Raw genomic sequence first — 18,434 nt, forward strand, 5'->3', positions numbered from 1 at the left:
TATCAGGGTGGGTTGCTGTAGTGGGGTTTATTTTTAGTTGTTTTTAAATTTATTTCTTATTGTAACGTAGCTAATGTTATGTGTACAGAGTGTTCTGTGTAGTGGACGTTCAACTGCTGAGTCAAACCTAGTTCATGTTAGTGTCACTATTGATGTCATGTAATTTTAATCGGTATGTAATTATCCGTTTTTGTCATTTAACAAGCAGAATCTACCTTTGTAAGAGATTTTTCCTTTTTATTTTTATAGTACTAAAACTGTATTTTACCATCAGCTGTAATCCTTTTTAGCTATGTTAAGTGACACTACATGTTTTTATTTTTCCCTAAACCTCCTCAAGCCAGCTGATCTCAAACTTATTGCCAAACTAAGGCTTTTTACTGAAACTTGAAAAATACAGGAATGCTTTTTAAATCAGCGTCTGGTCAAACAGAAATCGTTTATTGATGGAGGACACTGTCTAAAGCCAACAATGTTATATCTTCATCTCAGTATTGTACACAAGTGTATTTGTAGTGCTGCAAACCCTTTAAGAAAATTTCTGTCGACCTGTGATCCAGTTTCATGTATTATGCACAATGTAAAGGAAACAGAGAAAGCACATTTGATTACCTGGAAAGAATGTTTTAACACATATGGCGATCTTTGAATATTTTTGAAATGCATAATTGAATAACGGAATTTGTTTGGGGTATATAGTGTTTCTGAGAAGAACTGAACACTTTTAAATGGACTTTGCTCCTAATTTGGCCTGGCTATTTCTTAGTGTAAATTTAATTGTGACTGCATACACCTTAAAAGAAACATGTCAGGGCTGTGTTTGGAACAAGCAAAACAGAAACACTAGAATTCGGTGGAAAATATGAACACGCATACCTCTAGGTCCAAGATGGAAATATCCACTGAGCACAGTTTTATTGCTGTATTAATTAAAAATATAAAAAGAATCGGCATATCTCAGTTGAAATTGTGAATTTTTTTGGTTAATGTCAACAGTATCATGTATTTTCATGTTGTTACGACACTTTAAAAATATGTTTGAAAGAAACAGAAAATAATGCAAAAAATAAAACCTTTCTCTCCCATGTCCTGCATCCTAAAAGAAGCGATGTACAATAGTGTGTGTATACTTCTGTGCTCATGGCAATATAAAACTGAAGTAGAATGATAAGCACAATGACATGAGCTCAGTACTTTATCAAACGTACAGTATCTAACCGTGTGTCTTTTCAATTTTAGGGCCAAACAGCATTGAAACTGTCTTAGTCATGTCACCTGTAAACTGTTCAATTTGAAATGGTAAATAAAGTTTATTTTAAAGATCAGATTGTGGTTTGTGTTTTATCGCTGTGGGCTTTTTCCTGTGTTCACTGAACAATGTCTGACGGTGTGAAGAGCAGCATACGCAGCATACACACAGTGATTCTCACAGAGAACTGAGCAGACGGTCAGGCTGAGGAAGACACAGCTGTCTGCTCCCCCTCTGTCCCCTGCTGGCTGTTCTCTGCACTGCAGGAGGAGCGGGCTGGAGACAGACTAGGTCACTACTTTTAGTCACCTCCATCTTTAGGAAGAAGTCTTTGACGGATCCGGATGCTTTGACTGAGGCTGCTGGAACCAGTCTGAAGGCTGAAGCTCTTAGTGAATTTCCTCTGTACTTGCATTCTTTGTCCCCTTGTTTCAAATCAGAAATAGGGATTGTGGATTGAGCACTCGAGGAGCTCATTAGCGGCGGATCACTCCCGATGTGGTTTAGGTCTCTGGGCGGACATGGTTTCAAATGGGAAACTGTTGAGTTTAATGGTTTCAGTCCTTCTAAATCATTTGCCAGGTTCAGAGCAGGTTTGCGTGTCTCCCTATAAAAGAAGAAAAAAAAAAATACATATGTATATAGCCTAGAAATACATTTTTAAATTCCAAAAGAGCCTTGGATCAGCATTTTTCTCAAGACAGATACAAAGATTATTCTAGAAAGCTGATCTGACCTTGTGTGGATTTGTGGGTTTCTGGTACTCTGATTATTTGTGTTGTGGGAGCCGCTTATTAAACTCTGTTCATTCAGATCCCTCTGAATGAGTCTCCGTTCCTTTTTGAGCTCTGAAAGCCAAAAGAGAAAGCAAGAAATCAGTGATGGGTAGTCTGCTCCACCACAAACCTTTTTACAATCACCTTGGGAAAAAATTCAATTCTATTAGTTAATTCTGCTTTATTACTTTCATTGAAAAGCATTCTGGTCTGAGTAGATTGAAGATTGTTATCTTGCTTACTGACAAGTTGTACTTATGAGTGGTTGTAAAATCATTTTTCTTTGAAACGGCAGAATTGCACAGTAACTGCACATCACACATGCGCTGACAGTTTTTCATCAGCCAAAGGAGTTAAACAACAGGAAAAAGTGCTTCAGTGGTGAACCACTAGATGGTGGTGATGCACAATTCAAAAGGCCACTTCACATCTGAAGACATTCAAAGCTTTATAACGAGATGATTTAATGGTCATCATGATGCAGTAGGATGGTCTACAAATGAGACTGCGGGGCATAGTTGAGTATGCAGTCTTGTTTTAGTTCAGTCTGTCAGTAGGCTTTTGTCTGAGACAGAATTGCATGAAAACTCCAAATTAATAACCACATACCTGCTACACTGGGTTCTGGAGATACAGGTTCTGCCTGAGCACTGGCTCTCTCAGTCTCAAGGATTTCCTGTGATAAAACACATCAAAACAAGTCAAAGGATTTCTACTCCCACCATGATACTTTCATTTTCTCCACTAAGTTTTAAGGCAGAGTTTGCTGGTTTAAAGTTTCCCAGCCTCAGTTAGTCGCCAGGTTTGACCTGGTGAAAACGAAAAGCCTTCTAAAACCAGTCAACAGACCACCCTGTGAGAGCAAAGCAGCCAAGTTTATTTTAAGGTGTCCTTGTTACAGTGTAATTATACATTTAAGTACTGAGTACTATTAACTACATGTACTTACTATATGGTGAAGGTTAGTGTTTGGCTTAGAGTTACTTGCACGTAATTATGCACAATTTATTGTTAATATAATAGTAAGTACATGTGTAACAAAGACAGTGTTACCTTTTTTCTTTTTGTATACACAAAACACTAAATGTTAAAAGATTTTGTTGTTAAGAAATTAACTTTTTATGCAGCAGGGACACATTAAATTGATCAGAAGTGACAGAAAAGAGCACAACTATTTTCAACATTATTATTAATAATAATAATAATAATAATAATAATAATACAATTCTTGAGCACCAAATAAGAATATTAGAATGATTTCTGAAGGATCATGTGACACTGAAGACTGGAGTATTTCACAGTATTACTGTTTTTACTGTATTTTCGATCAAATAAATGCATCTCAAATTCAGAATGGAAAAAGTGACAACTTTAGTCAGGTTTTGTCTTTCAAGCTTCATTATAATTGTGTGGTTGAAGCAGATCCAGAGCTCACACTGCACTAAATGATTCCACAGCACTGCTCCACTGAGACAGAGCTCTTAAAACTAAACTCCAAACCACATGCTTTCGCTGCAAAGCCATGGATCTCCATTAGCCCACATGCTATATGGCAGAGGAGTGCTATTATTACACCAATCTGCCTGCTACCTCGGTTTATTTGCTCTGAGTCACTGCTATATCATGTAGAGTCACGCTTACTGTCCAGCACATGCATTATACTCTCATCCTTTTAAATTAAACAAAAACAAACAGAGCTTAGCTCTCTGAGGAGAGTGCCCACACTGCCAGTGTACAGGAGACTTATTAATTTTAGCCCTGTGGTCTGTGGGCAGCGGGAGAAACCCCAGAATCCAGCTGGAAAAGAAATACCACAGCCACAGTTATGAGGCCAGTCACTGAAATCTAAGAGCAGAGGGAGGCAGGATCCCCACTGACACACTCAGCATAGCCAAGAGTCAGATGAGTGGATGTCTGTGGGACAGGGTTATTATCGCTAACTAAAAAGGTTTATTGAGGGAAAAAGACGCGTAGTTAATGGTTTGTTAATAGAACTTAAAATAAAGTGTATTAACTGAAATAAAAATGATTTCAGGTAGTTGCCAAGGCATTTGATATTGAAGTACTAAAATGACTGAAACTAAATAAACCAACTTTAATTTAATAAAAACCACATATAAAAATGACCAAAAAAGACAACCTTTACAACTTATAAAAACTTTTCTTTAAACAGAAAATACAAAAACCACATCTATTTCAAAAAATAAACAAAAGCTAATAGTATCTCAACACTGCTGTGGTAAATATGTAAATATTTCAAATTAAAACAAATTAAATTCATAACTTCATAGTTTTTCAGAGTTACGCCTAGTATAAGCAATGCATTCATAAATGTATGATTTGATGTGTTAATTTTACAGTCATGCATAATTATGTTTACTAATAATTTTACTCAAAACAGAAATTGAATAAAATATTAAAAAATTAAAAGCATAAAAAAAAATAAAAAAACAAGGTCTAAAGGTGAAAAACAGATGACAGATGAAAAATAGCCACAAATAAACTGATACACAAATAAACAAATTTCCATGACTTTTCCAGGTCTATCACACTTTCAAAATTCCCACATTTATCCAAGTTTTCCAAGAATATGGAAACCCTGTTCTAGCAGTTCTTGTTGCAGGAAGAAATTATGAATTAGAAATATGATCTTAGTTTACGTCTTGATTTTTGGCTTATTTTAAAGCTGTTTTATTATTTTAAACAGTTTAAAGCCATCTCGTGGCCCCCTTTCTACTGAGACCCCCAGTGGGCCCCAGGCCCCTGGTTGAGAACAAATGGTCTAAATTAAATTCTTGGCTGACACTAATATTGTGATTAACAGTGTTCAGATTCAATTGACTTCTCCCCAAAGACTATGCACGCCAGAGGAACTGTTTCATTTCTTCAGCATCAAATGTAATGGTACGTGACAGTACACATTCCAGTCCAGAGGGAACACTATGCCCTGGTTTGGCACTGTCAATAATGTGCCTGTCGATTTAGGTGACCTTCGAGAGCAGCGCAGTTTGATGAGACAAGTTTCTAGCAAGAAGTAATTTGTCTGTCCACCCCAAATGTGAATTGCTGTGTGGCATGACGTAATCACAGCCAATCAGAACATATGCGATGCTTAAAGTGTAGCAGGATGAGATTTCACAGTGGGTGGTGGACTGGATTTGTACAGCATGTCAACCGTATGTGTCCAGTCGTCCGGATAGAATGCTTCAAATAGTGTGCATGTGTGTGTTAAACAAAAACAAATGGTGCTCTCATTTTCTTGGCATCTGTGGCTGAGCTCTGTACTTTTACCAAAGAGAAGTTTGGATGACATGAGGTTCAGTAGAAACCTGAAGCTCCTCTGGCTGATTGAGAGGAGATCAGTGTTTAGCTGCATAGATGGAAAGCTTCCTGCACCGATCAGCTCTAGATCTTTAGGAGCTAGTTTAACATATGAGTTTTCAGACATAGTAGAAATGCTTCGTGATCCATTATGAAAAACATATGCTGCTCGTATGATGGTAGCTGATGCGTGATTATCCATTTGCCAGCTGCGTGTGTAACACATCAAAAGGAACAACTGTTCTTTATTTCACATTTTACATTAGTGTTCATACTGTGCAATTATAGAAGTAAGTACTTAGTGGTTCTGTACATAATTACACATTGTTATTAGTAGATATTTTCATAGTTATTGCTAAGGATAGAATTGATTATTATTTTTCCACACTTAGGCTGAGGGAAACGAATAAATTCTCTAATATTATTAAAAAAAATTCAAACAAAACAGACATACACTGAAGGATAGAACTAAGTCACATCTGGAAGCCAGTCATTGAGACCTGGGGGAGTGCTTTAAAAACTAAAACTATTAAAAATCATTTCAAATATTTTGAAATCAAACTAAATATTAGATGAAAAAGCTTAAACGTACAAAAATGCAAAATGTTGCCTTGGCAACTAACTGAAATAAAATATTTAAAATGAAGTACTAAAATTACTGAAACCAAAACTGAAATTAAAATAAGTTTAAGCTAAATAAAAAAAAAAAACTAAAACAAAAGTAAATAATAAGAATACTATATCTTAAACTAAATTTGATAAAATAAATTCAAAATATTATTAATAGTATATAAATAATACTACAGTGATTTTTGCATTCACTTTCCTCAGCAAATAAAAGTACTATTGAGGTTACTATAGTAGGTAATTACACTAACTTGGACACTGTAATGTAAAGTGTTAAAATTTTTTTTTCTTAATTAAATTATAAGCAAATTTAAGGGCAGCTCTCTCATTCCCAAAGGCAGAAACTTAAGGAGAGTCACTGTACAAATTTGCTCTGCATTTTTCATTTGCACCAAACTAAGATCATTGAAAACAATAAGCAGTTTGTTTAATCAGTAAAAGCAGTTCCGCAGTGTTACAGCAGTCGGAGCTGGGTTTGGAAAACTACCATATTAATGATCTATGATCTGCACTAGTCTTATGAGGATGAAACTTCCTTTTATGTCTTGCAATACTTCTTTCACAATAAAAAAATACAAATAAAAAATGGTGCAACTCAGAAAGGAGATCTGATCATTCACCAATCTAAAAGCCATATGTTTTTTTCTATGCAGAAACCACAAAGTGCTCAGAAGAATTTTTTTTTTTTTCCCACCCTCTCAATGCAGATTCAAAACATGTTATTAAATGCAATCAAAACCACCCACAGGAAGTATTTATTGGCAAAATGAGTCCTTACCTGCAGGACCTGCACACCTCTTTTCAGTGCTTCAGATTCTTCACTTATGACTGACCTGTCAATCAAACAAGACCTTCTATTATAAAGGATCAAGTCTAAATATGTAGTCTAAATTGACAGACTTTAAGTGGATTGGGAAAAATATAAACAAACAAAAAAGTCATCATTTTAAGTGGTACTAAAAATAAAATTCAAATAATTATGTTCATAATGGCAACCATAATTAACTATCTACATTCTACTCCATTATGGACTGCCAAGAAATAGGGGACTGCTTCTCATTTAAGTACTTCATAAAAAACACAACATCTTCAATTACCCTTTAACAAGTTAAATAAGTAAAAAGAGTTTTTATCTGAACTGAACACTGCACCGTGAACTCTTTTCCAGATAAGTGGGGACCGAAAACTGGCCTACTTCTCTGTTACATAACCTTTGTAGTCACTTAAACTCCCTTCAATTTTCTTTTAAGGCCAAGGAATCTTACATATGTCGGGGTCTGGTATTCATTTGCTCACAATGAGGTCTTTTGTTCTGATGGAGGGATAGATCGGGCTGCTCGCTTCAGTTCCCCTCCCTCTATCTCAATACCCGCTGCCCCGCTGAGCAGGACTTACTGTTTGCATTCCTCTTGGCTGGGTGGAGAAGGAGAGGATGGGAGGTAGGGAAGAGAGAGTGGTAAAGAGTTGAGTAAGGGGTCTGAAGGGTAAAAGGGTAGAGCTCTGGAAAGTTGGACTGAAAGAGACAGGCTTAAGGACAGAGTGAGAGAGGAACTTCAAGAGGGTCTCTTCACTTGTAAGATGTACTGAGGCATTACGAAATGGTCATATTAGTAATTAAAAGCACATGGTATTTAACCAAAATAAATAAATAAATAAATAAATAAAAACATTAAAATATTAACAAAAATATTGTTAAATACTTATTTAATAAAACTTTATAAATTTATTATAAAATGTAATAAATGTTATTAAATAAAAATAAATAAATTCAAACCTTTAGTTTATATAAATAAAATGTATATATATATATATATATATATATATATATATATATATATATTAGTGCTGTCAAACGATTATCGCATCCAAAATAAAAGTTTTTGTTTACATAATATATGAGTGTACTGTGTATATTTATTATGTGTATATAAATACAAACACATGCATGTATATATTTAAGAAAAATATGTTATGTTTATATATTAAATATATTTATATATAATAATATAAATATATAAATGTATATACATGTAAATATTTTCAAACTATATACAGAATGTGTGTATTTATATATACATAATAAACAAAGACAGTACACATACAGTGAGGAAAATAAGTATTTGAACACCCTGCTATTTTGCAAGTTCTCCCACTTAGAAATCATGGAGGGGTCTGAAATTGTCATCGTAGGTGCATGTCCACTGTGAGAGACATAATCTAAAAAAAAATCCAGAAATCACAATGTATGATTTTTAACTATTTATTTGTATGATACAGCTGCAAATAAGTATTTGAACACCTGAGAAAATCAATGTTAATATTTGGTACAGTAGCCTTTGTTTGCAATTACAGAGGTCAAACGTTTCCTGTAGTTTTTCACCAGGTTTGCACACACTGCAGGAGGGATTTTGGCCCACCTCCACACAGATCTTCTCTAGATCAGTCAGGTTTCTGGCCTGTCGCTGAGAAACACGGAGTTTGAGCTCCTCCAAAGATTCTCTATTGGGTTTAGGTCTGGAGACTGGCTCGGCCACACCAGAACCTTGATATGCTTCTTACAGAGCCACTCCTTGGTTATCCTGGCTGTGTGCTTCGGTCATTGTCATGTTGGAAGACCCAGCCTCGACCCATCTTCAATGCTCTAACTGAAGGAAGGAGGTTGTTCCCCAAAATCTCGCAATACATGGCCCCGGTCATCCTCTCCTTAATACAGTGCAGTCGCCCTGTCCCATGTGCAGAAAAACACCCCAAAGATGATGCTACCACCCCATGCTTCACAGTAGGGATGGTGTTCTTGGATGGTACTCATCATTCTTCTTCCTCCAAACACGTTTAGTGGAATTATGACCAAAAGTTCTATTTTGGTCTCATCTGACCACATGACTTTCTCCCATGACTCCTCTGGATCATCCAAATGGTCATTGGCAAACTTAAGTCGGGCCTGGACATGTGCTGGTTTAAGCAGGGGAACCTTCCGTGCCATGCATGATTTCAAACCATGACGCCTTAGTGTATTACCAACAGTAACCTTGGAAACGGTGGTCCCAGCTCTTTTCAGGTCATTGACCAGCTCCTCCCGTGTAGTTCTGGGCTGATTTCTCACCTTTCTTAGGATCATTGAGACCCCACGAGGCGAGATCTTGCATGGAGCCCCAGTCCGAGGGAGATTGACAGTCATGTTTAGCTTCTTCCATTTTCTAATGATTGCTCCAACAGTGGACCTTTTTCACCAAGCTGCTTGGCAATTTCCCGTAGCCCTTTCCAGCCTTGTGGAGGTGTACAATTTTGTCTCTAGCGTCTTTGGACAGCTCTTTGGTCTTGGCCATGTTAGTAGTTGGATTCTTACTGATTGTATGGGGTGGACAGGTGTCTTTATGCAGCTAACAACCTCAAACAGGTGCATCTAATTTAGGATAATAAATGGAGTGGAGGTGGACATTTTAAAGGCAGACTAACAGGTCTTTGAGGGTCAGAATTCTAGCTGATAGACAGGTGTTCAAATACTTATTTGCAGCTGTATCATACAAATAAATAGTTAAAAATCATACATTGTGATTTCTGGATTTTTTTTAGATTATGTCTCTCACAGTGGACATGCACCCACGATGACAATTTCAGACCCCTCCATGATTTCTAAGTGGGAGAACTTGCAAAATAGCAGGGTGTTCAAATACTTATTTTCCTCACTGTACATATATTATGTAAACAATTTTTTTTATTTTGGATCATTTTGGATCATTTGGACTAATCGCTTGACAGCACTAATACACACACACACACACACACACACACACACACACACACATTATATATATATATATATTAAACAAAAATAAATTAATTCAAACCTTTAGTTTATATAAATAAAATTAATATATATATATATATATATATATATATATATATATATATATATATACACTAAATACTAATTAATAATACATTAATAATAATAAATACATTATAACTTCATAAAATAACTTTATGATAAAAAGATAATAATCATGTGAACTAATTAACTAACTATTTTATTAATTTCAAATGAACTAATTTTGTAGCCAATTTAAATTCAAACATTTAAGCTTAGGACTTCAGATGAAAAGCTTTTTAAGATCAAGAGAAACTAGTTCAGTCAAGTGTGTCCAAACATTTGACTGGTAGCATATGTATGCGCTTACAAACAACTCAAATTCAAAATGTAGACGGCGATTTCGAACCAGCAGTAGGTAATATAATCCCAGATGAAGGTGTGTGTGAGCATGAGCAGACTTGGAAAGAGGCGAAAAGCAAGGACGGTGAGGCAGTCCAACACTCTATTCTCACAACAGCATGTTTGCACAAGAAGGAGCGTGTCTGGTCTGCATCCACAGTCAGCATGAGCACATGTTGAGCAAAGAAGGGAGAATTCTGCCCTGCAGGAATGTGTGTTCCACAATATTAACTTCACTGCACAACAGGATCAAACTGCAAACGGACAATCTTGCTGGCTAAAAGTCATTACATTATGTACATGGCCTCGGGTGTAAACAAATGATTCCAATATTATCTGCTTGATAAAAAAGTAATTGCATTTGTTGTATGCATGGAATTAGTTCTGACATTTTACTGTGTTGTTCATAGTTTTTATAATAAGCTCAAAGCAATCCTCAGTTATAATAGCATTTACTCGCACTCTGGGTGACTTCCATTTGAAAGTGAGCATTTCTGTGCTCTACTCACTCCAAAGGGCAGAGCACTCTGAAGGGTGCAGTACATATAGCTATCCAGACAGATTGACTCGTTCAAAAGTTTGAGGTCAGTGTAATTTAAAAAAGAAATGGTAGTTGACATGTAGTTGCAAAGTTGCTTTTTTTATTAACTATAAGTAACTTTGCAACTACCTGTCATTCAAGTCTTAGATAAATTATTGTCTGCTCAATATTTGCAAACACTTTATTTTGACGATCCCTCAACAGACATTCTACTGACTATAAGTAACTTCGCAAGTACATAAACTTATTCTAAGTCTAAGACTAAGTCTACTAATACTCTAATGAGAGTTATTTGACCTGTAGTAGCAAATTAATGAGAGTTGCAAAGTTGCTTATAGTTATAGAATGTAAATCTAAAGTGGTAAGTGTAGCCGAAATTAATTTTTTCTTTTGCAAGTATGGATTAGAGTGACAGTAAAGACATTCATAATGTTGCAAAAGATTTCAAATAAATGCTTTTGAACTTTCTATTTATCAAAGAATCTGGAAAAAAAGATATTGCAGTTTCCTTAAAAATATTAAGTACAACTGTTTTGAACATTGAAAATAATAATAAATGTATCTTGAGCTCTAAATCGGCATATGATCATGATTTCTGAAGGATCATGTGACACTGAATGAAACATGTGAAATCAGCTTTATTATGACAGGAATAAATTATATTAAATAAAAAAGAGTTGTAAATTGTAATAATATTTCACAATATTACTCTTTTTACTATATTTTTGACCAAAGAAATGCAGACTTCTTCAGACTTGCTGACCCTAAACTTTTGAACGGCAGTCTTTAAAATTTATTTCAAAAGTGTGATTTTTTTATATTTATCTTAGAGGTTTTTGTGTGTGACACTTGATAAACATAAAGATATAAATGCAAATATGTAAAGAATATTTCCCGCTGATAAAGTCTGAGTAACTGATCATTTTAAAATCCCAGGTAAGATAAAGTACGTTTTTAAAATAAACCATGAGAATGCACCACCTGGGACAACAAGACAGCAAAATTACTTCCTTAAAGCGACTACCTCATAAAGTGATTCAGTCCCTCACTTTCATGTAAAGAGACCCTTCCCACAGTTCCCTCAAGGGTGCCAAAAATGTTCAGTTACTGACTAAAGAGACCACATGCCCTCACCTGAGATGGGTCACAACCTCATCTATATGGGTGATGTTTAACTTGTGTCTCAAGGCCTTGATTTCTTCTTCACAGCTGGAGTGAGACGAGAGGCTGGAGACTGACCTGAAAAAAAGAGTTTTCATCAATAATATCAGTATTATTCATGAAGAAGTACACTCACAGATATATATTTCTGAAACACCAACCTGTTTCTAGTCTCGCTCAGACTTGACGGGGGCCTGGAAGGTGATTTTGTTTCACACCAGCTGCCTGGACTCCCTTGTCTCTGTGTGCTACTGCTGCCCAGTGCGTAACTCACCACACTAGGACTGTACTGGGCTATGACCTCCTCTTCATCCCTGAGACACATTACTGGCAGTGAGAATGGCAGAATGGTGAAAGTGGACAGTGCCAGCACAGTTTCACTGTCATCATCTAACCACAGTGACTCCCAAACAGTGACTTGCCTTGTTAAAATTCTAGAAAAGAAACTTTGACTTAATTGGATTTAATTTATAAATAAATGCACTGTTAGGTCTTTTTCAAGAGACTTGTGAAAGGCAAAATAGCTCAGGTGTCTCATTAAGTAGAGAAGCTATTTGGAGAGTCTCCTTCTTCACTGTATTGATTTTTTTTCTCGTTTAAGAGTGCACTAAAAATGAACAAAGATGCTAAATTATATCCAAAATAATATCAATTAAGAGGAACACATTTCTGGTTTAGTGTCAAGCCTTACTGATGGAGCTATAGGGGTGCCTGTAGTTATATGTGCCTTCAACACATACATTTGGGAAACACTGACCTTGCAAGCAGGTTTTACTTACTTAAAAGACTTCAGAATTTCTTGGAACATACAACATTATTTATTCAAGACCCCATACGTCCCTTCAAAACACAGCACTAATAATACAGCAGACTGTTGTACTGTTGAGAAAGTCAAGCAATTCATACTTGCATAATACACTTTGGTCTCTGGCCTTTAAAAATACTACACTACAATAAATAAAACAAGTCAAAGTACTCTATTGTAAGAAAACAGTTTTGGGTAAAGGAAAAAAATGATAGATGTAAATAAATTTCTATTTCTATAATATCTATCTAATTGCCTATCACAAATCATTTTTATTATCTCAAATAGTAAGAACAGTATGTTGATATTTCAGTGAGAAATAAAATAGCAGCAATATTAAAACAGCCTTACTGAGTGCATGAGAGAGGATGAACACACAACAAGGGAGCAAAGGCCTTTTATCCTCAGCCAAGTTTTTTACCCATAAATCAAGCTTGGACTTGATGTTACAGTCCACTTTGAAATGTTACTGTAAACTAAACACAAAGGTTTGCATTTGGAAATGCATTAAATAATACATCTTAATTGAAGCTTAAATGTGTTAACAATTGCAGACTGACAGCTTCAGTTTATCCATCATTAACCATTTCCATTCAATCCTTTATAAACAACAAGAACTTTTTAACTACTTCCTTTTAAATTAATACAAACATATAAGGCAGAAGAGCTATACTACAGGAAAACATCTGAATAGCCAGAAATACAACAAAGATGAGGCAAGCAGATGGTCCTTTCTCACTCGCAGTCATTATTCAGGCCGTAAAGCTGGTATATCACTTTCAGCCCACCCCTGCTCACATCTTCCCCGCTTTCTTCTTTAGCACTGACAGGATACAGTTTACATCTTTGTGGGACTTTTGTAGCCTGATGAAAAGATCCAGAAGACGTTAACAAGCATCTCTGACTGAATGCGTGCGATACAAGCAGAGGTCTGACGCCCATCTCTGCTCGGTGCATATAGAGGATGTACTGACAGGAACAGAGGCTACATTGTGGGCCCAGATCAGTAAGCAGCTTAGCGGTGTTCACAGAGGAGGGAGGAGACCCACTCCTGCCAACAAAGATGGCACAGAGGAGCCGCCACATCAAAATGTGGAAAAAAGAAAAATCCCTGTGTATCGGTGTAAAAAAAGAGGCCCTTTCAAAACCGCCCCTCCATCTGCACTGATAAATTACCTACATGTGAAATACGCAGTGCACACAACTTTCACACAACAATCTCTTTCCAGCCTTCCTGCACTGATTGTTGTGGTATTACTCTCCAGAGATTTAAGAACCTTCCTTTGATCGGTATTTAAAGTCTCAGCCGCTCGCAGTTCACACATGAACTAAGGTTCTCTTTCAGTGCCCATTGAACGGAGGAGACCTAGCATAAAGAAACAGGTGCAGCTTGACTCCATACAGCCACAACAAATCACGCTGACAAGGACTTAGACCACACAGGAGGGAGGGGAGGCCATCGGCCGAGAGGGGAAAAAAGTGGCGCTAACTAGATCCATTAAATCAATTCCTTTCAAAAGCTTTCTTGCCCGTTAAAAACAGCATTGAGTCAACGGTTTCCTGCTTTGGCCAGCATCAGGTGGCGGGAAAGCTCCAAACCTGGAGCAATATGAAAGAGAAGTAATCCAGATTTGTCCTCAAAGCAGATCAACAGCTAAATGTCGTCACCCAAGAAATTTGGTAACACAAACAAAAGCTGAAATTGAAACCAAACAAGTTTACACCCCAACGCTCATATGCAACATTTGTTTCTGGGTGATGAAGCCAATTTATTTCAGCAATTTGAGAACGAATTAAAGTGTTTTTTTCTGTTGGAGTGTACTTGCCAAACACCTGCTCCTGATAAGCCATGGCTGAAAAGAGAGCTTTTTATCTTCTAAATCAGCCCAAAAAGTGTTCTACAGCCTCTGAAAAGAATAATGTAAATTGTTAACCCGTGAAATCCTCGCTAAATATGTGTTCTTTGTGATACAGTGATACATTAAAAACCTTTCAAAAGAAGACTTTGTGTAGACATTCTTTTCACTGTCTAGCTGGTTGCTGAGAGAAGATCGCCTCTCCTGCCTGACTGGTACCTGTAAATATCTTCTTCCCAGTGCATTGTTATATTAGACAAGCTACAAAAAGCCTGTGTTGTAACAAAGAACCCTTAGAAAGACAAGACACTGGGCAATTGAAATGTAATCATAAATTGCTACAAATTTAAAGGCAAACAGAACATGACCTGTCAAACAAACCAAGCATATTCTTTACTGCTGACGTAACTGATTCACTTCATTTTACTAAAACAGTCCTTTTGTGATGTGTTCCTATGTCTGCTCTTTAGATTTAAAAGCCAATGATTTATCAGCAAGCATTCTTTAAAGCAATGCTACTTTACAAAAGCAAAGCCATGACCTACGATCTCACTCCCAGTCTGCTGAAAAGAATACTTCGGGTCTTCATTAAGGTCAGAAAATTCATTCGTCAAGTGAGGGAAAGCAATTATAACCATATATAATATATATGGGATCCGTAAAAGAGACTTAACAGTTGTAGATTTTCAAATGGAATATCTCATTTGGAAATGTTCATTGTAAAAATGACTACAAGTTATAGTTAATATTATAAGTAATATTGTTACATCAAACCATTACTGCATTGTAGGGATGCATGATATTTTGGTCCAATATAGGTTTTTGATTGATTTTTAAATTGAACGGTATCTGTTGATATTGGATATTATTATTCTCTGATTTTTTTTAGATTAACCATCATCAAATGCTCAAAAAAACCTAATAATTAATCTACACAGTCAAATAATCTTTAATGAATATAAAGATTATATATAAAAATATCCACCCAAAGTCTCACAGAGTTATGATAGTTAATGTTAATTTTGTTAGCTTTAATAGATATTCTTGATGTCTGTCGGTGTAACAGTAGAGTATCAACAGTAATGTTCTAATGCTATATCTTCCTCACCTGCCCTGTCTGGCTGCTTTCTCTCTCAGTGTGAGCAGCAACAACTGAATCTCTGCTTTTAGCAGCTCTTTAACAGCCGGGGGGTCAGCCAGAGGGAATATGGGGGCTTCTGGCCTGTTGCCCTTCTCTGAGCAACGGAGCTCCTGCCAAATCTTCTCCCACAACTCCACCTAGAACAGGTCAGCAGAGTAAAGTGTTACAGTAGAACGCTGTTTGGCTCAGCTTTGTATAAAACGCACTTTCCAAATCCCTGTTACAAGCTGCTCTACAACTAGAGAAATGCAGCCAGTTGGTTAACATCCCATCGCAAGCGTCTCTAATCTCTGCTGAGTTGAAGAGAAATGTGCGTAAGAAACTGGAAATTTGAGGGTAAATTCACGGTATTCTAACAAACTCCCCACGCGAGGTGAAAAGCCAGAGAGGGAAATGAAAACCTGTCACGGCACCGGCAAACATTGTCTGCACTCTATTACCAATCTCCACACCTGTCTTGGGACTTTCAAGTTTCCCTCGGACGCTGAAAATACACTTCAAAGCTTGTCGAAGGCAACGCAAGGCAGAGTAAAACCAGCTCCCTGAGAATTTTGATCCTGCTGTGCCTGTATGAAACCAACTTCAAGCCTAAGTAACTCTGCTGAACACAGGCCAGCTTCTTATTTCCACTGCAGCTTCTGCAGAACCAGGTTTGATGTGCAGAGCCACCAGAGTAACATTTCTGTGAGGATGCAGGCTTAAAAATGTAGGTGAGCTAATGCAAACTTTGATACAAAAGAACATTTTTTAAAAATGTTTTAACATTTTTAAATGTCCTCAGGGATAAGCCCCGAGGCAAAAGAGAGAGGGAGGAAGGGAAACTGACAGAGAAACAAGATTCTTAGTTTTGTTCTTTGTTTGCGTCATATTAGTTATAAACATTACTGGAATTCAAAAAAAGTTGCACTGAGAAAAAATGTAAACACTGTTTACCGCCAGACTTACTGACAAGGTACGAAGCCATTGGTTGCATTTGCTCAGACAATTCATTAACCTGATCACTATTATTGTTTGTGTTGATTTTTTAGCTTCAACACACACTCAGAAGTCCTTATCTTGTGTGTCCAGAGGGGGTTTTAAACAGAAGGTCATAAATCCTATTTAGTGTTTAGAGCAAGGAGGAATCACATACGTCTTCCATAGACACGTTTCCACCCACTATTTCCATATGCACATCTCTGTCTGTATATAGTGAGAGCCTATATGCAGTTTGTAAAAGACCATTTATCTTCGAAAGAGTCTGATCTGAAACAAGTAAGGTTTGCATTCCATGCACTTAGGATCTGCGAGATAATGCACTCTTGGGAGCTGTAATTCAAAACCGGTTTAGAGTTACGCATCAATGCATACTAGCTTACTTGCTCATGGAGACTTTTTCTAATTCAGTGCATAAAATTATAAAACACAAATGCATGAATGCAGAGCACAAAATTGTATAAGCCTAACATTATCTAAACTTTAAGCAAAGCTCTCTGAGGTCTTTCAAAAAAGTATAGCTTTTTTGCACAAATGTTTAAAAGATTAAAAAAGTATTTTTTATGATGTTACCAAATCCTAATCTAACTTAAATACATAAATAAATAAAAATATGCAGTCACCACCTCGAGGGATGTTTCCGCTTGCCTTTCAAAAGGAAAATATAGGGACTGTATTAAACATCAAACGGAGGTGACATGAATTATGTAGTCTGGATCTTGCAGTTATTTTTTAAATTATATGCCGACCATACGTACTTTCAGCAAGTACTTGTTTTGTCTTGCCAGACAGTCTGATGCATAAGCATGACTTATTTACCTCTGAATATAACTCTGCGTACGTATCAATCAGTGTTTCTCCCAGAACAGCTCGGACCTCAGGAAGCTCAGAGCAGGGAACATTTTCCTTCACTAAATTCCACACAGATGGTTGGCGTTGGAAATTGTCCATGAGGCCGCTATTTCCAGAGCTGAGCCCCAAAAGCTCATCACTGGCGTGCATTCGGTGTATACTGGAGGGAACCTAGCTGGAAATAAATACATGGTAACAATTTATCTTAATGTGTTGTTGTTACGCATGTTACATGTACTTACTAAGTTATTCTAAAAACAATAAATGATGCATAATTACATGCAAGTAAACCTAAGCCAAGCCCTAATCCTAACCGTAAACATATAGTAAGTAGCCTACATGTAGTTAATTCATGTTACACAGGTACTTAAAAGTACAATTGCACTGTAACAAGGACACCTTAAAATAAAGTGTAACCAAGTACATATATAAATATAGTCCTAAATACGTTAAAAACTCATACAGTATTCAAATGCTCTGATACACTGTACGAAGGGAAAGAGCATGATAAATAAACATATGTTAATTCGTAAACAATTATGACCTGATTAATGAACTTTTGCAATAAAACGTTTAACTAATATTTAACTAATCAGTTTAACTGATTTGAGTAAGATTTAAGATGGCATACATTTGTGCAAGCATATACAGTAGTTTTATAACTACCACATTAACAACAGGCGGATACTCACCAGAACAATCAGCTTCCTGTATCAGCGTAAACATTCCTGTTCCTATGGAGACGAGCTCGCGCACTCAAATGATTGGCTGCAGGACCCGTGATTGTGATCTTTATTAACCCATTCAGACCCACTCTACTACATTACAAATGCACATCACTTTTTTTTTTTTTTCTCCAGTGATTGAATTCTATTAAAATGTAATATTTGTTGGAGTTTTATGCCTGAATGTACAAGGAT

General features: G+C 36.4%; 1 protein-coding gene across 3 annotated transcripts; it reads right to left on the reverse strand.

The window, feature by feature from the left end:
* Positions 1-1,125: 1,125 nt before the first annotated feature.
* On the reverse strand, positions 1,126-18,324 carry ccdc24 (coiled-coil domain containing 24). Of its 3 annotated transcripts, none has more exons than XM_058744941.1 (9): positions 18,207-18,324; positions 17,482-17,689; positions 15,655-15,824; positions 12,047-12,199; positions 11,859-11,963; positions 6,752-6,806; positions 2,635-2,701; positions 1,986-2,097; positions 1,126-1,856 (listed from the first exon to the last, which is right to left on the reverse strand). In XM_058744941.1, the coding sequence occupies exons 2-9, from the start codon at positions 17,662-17,664 to the stop codon at positions 1,427-1,429; spliced, it is 1,275 nt and encodes a 424-aa protein (XP_058600924.1). In that variant the 5' UTR covers positions 17,665-17,689; positions 18,207-18,324; the 3' UTR covers positions 1,126-1,426. The 3 variants fall into 3 exon arrangements, with proteins under 3 accessions (XP_058600924.1, XP_058600932.1, XP_058600919.1); XM_058744949.1 differs by having other exon boundaries at positions 17,482-17,685; positions 18,207-18,228; XM_058744936.1 differs by lacking the exon at positions 18,207-18,324 and adding an exon at positions 18,146-18,196.
* Positions 18,325-18,434: the final 110 nt, after the last annotated feature.

Source organism: Onychostoma macrolepis, chromosome 02, assembly GCF_012432095.1.
Source record: "Onychostoma macrolepis isolate SWU-2019 chromosome 02, ASM1243209v1, whole genome shotgun sequence".
NCBI lineage: Eukaryota > Metazoa > Chordata > Actinopteri > Cypriniformes > Cyprinidae > Onychostoma > Onychostoma macrolepis.

What these genes read in the sequence shown, in the direction of transcription:
- ccdc24 (XM_058744941.1), bottom strand. Translation starts at nt 17,664, where the DNA reads ATGCACGCCAGTGATGAGCTTTTGGGGCTCAGCTCTGGAAATAGCGGC. An exon ending in TCCAGAACCCAGTGTAGCAG is followed by an intron (nt 2,098 to 2,634) that starts GTATGTGGTTAT and finishes TTTGGCTTTCAG; the next exon opens with AGCTCAAAAAGGAACGGAGA. An exon ending in AACCCACAAATCCACACAAG is followed by an intron (nt 1,857 to 1,985) that starts GTCAGATCAGCT and finishes CTTCTTTTATAG; the next exon opens with GGAGACACGCAAACCTGCTC.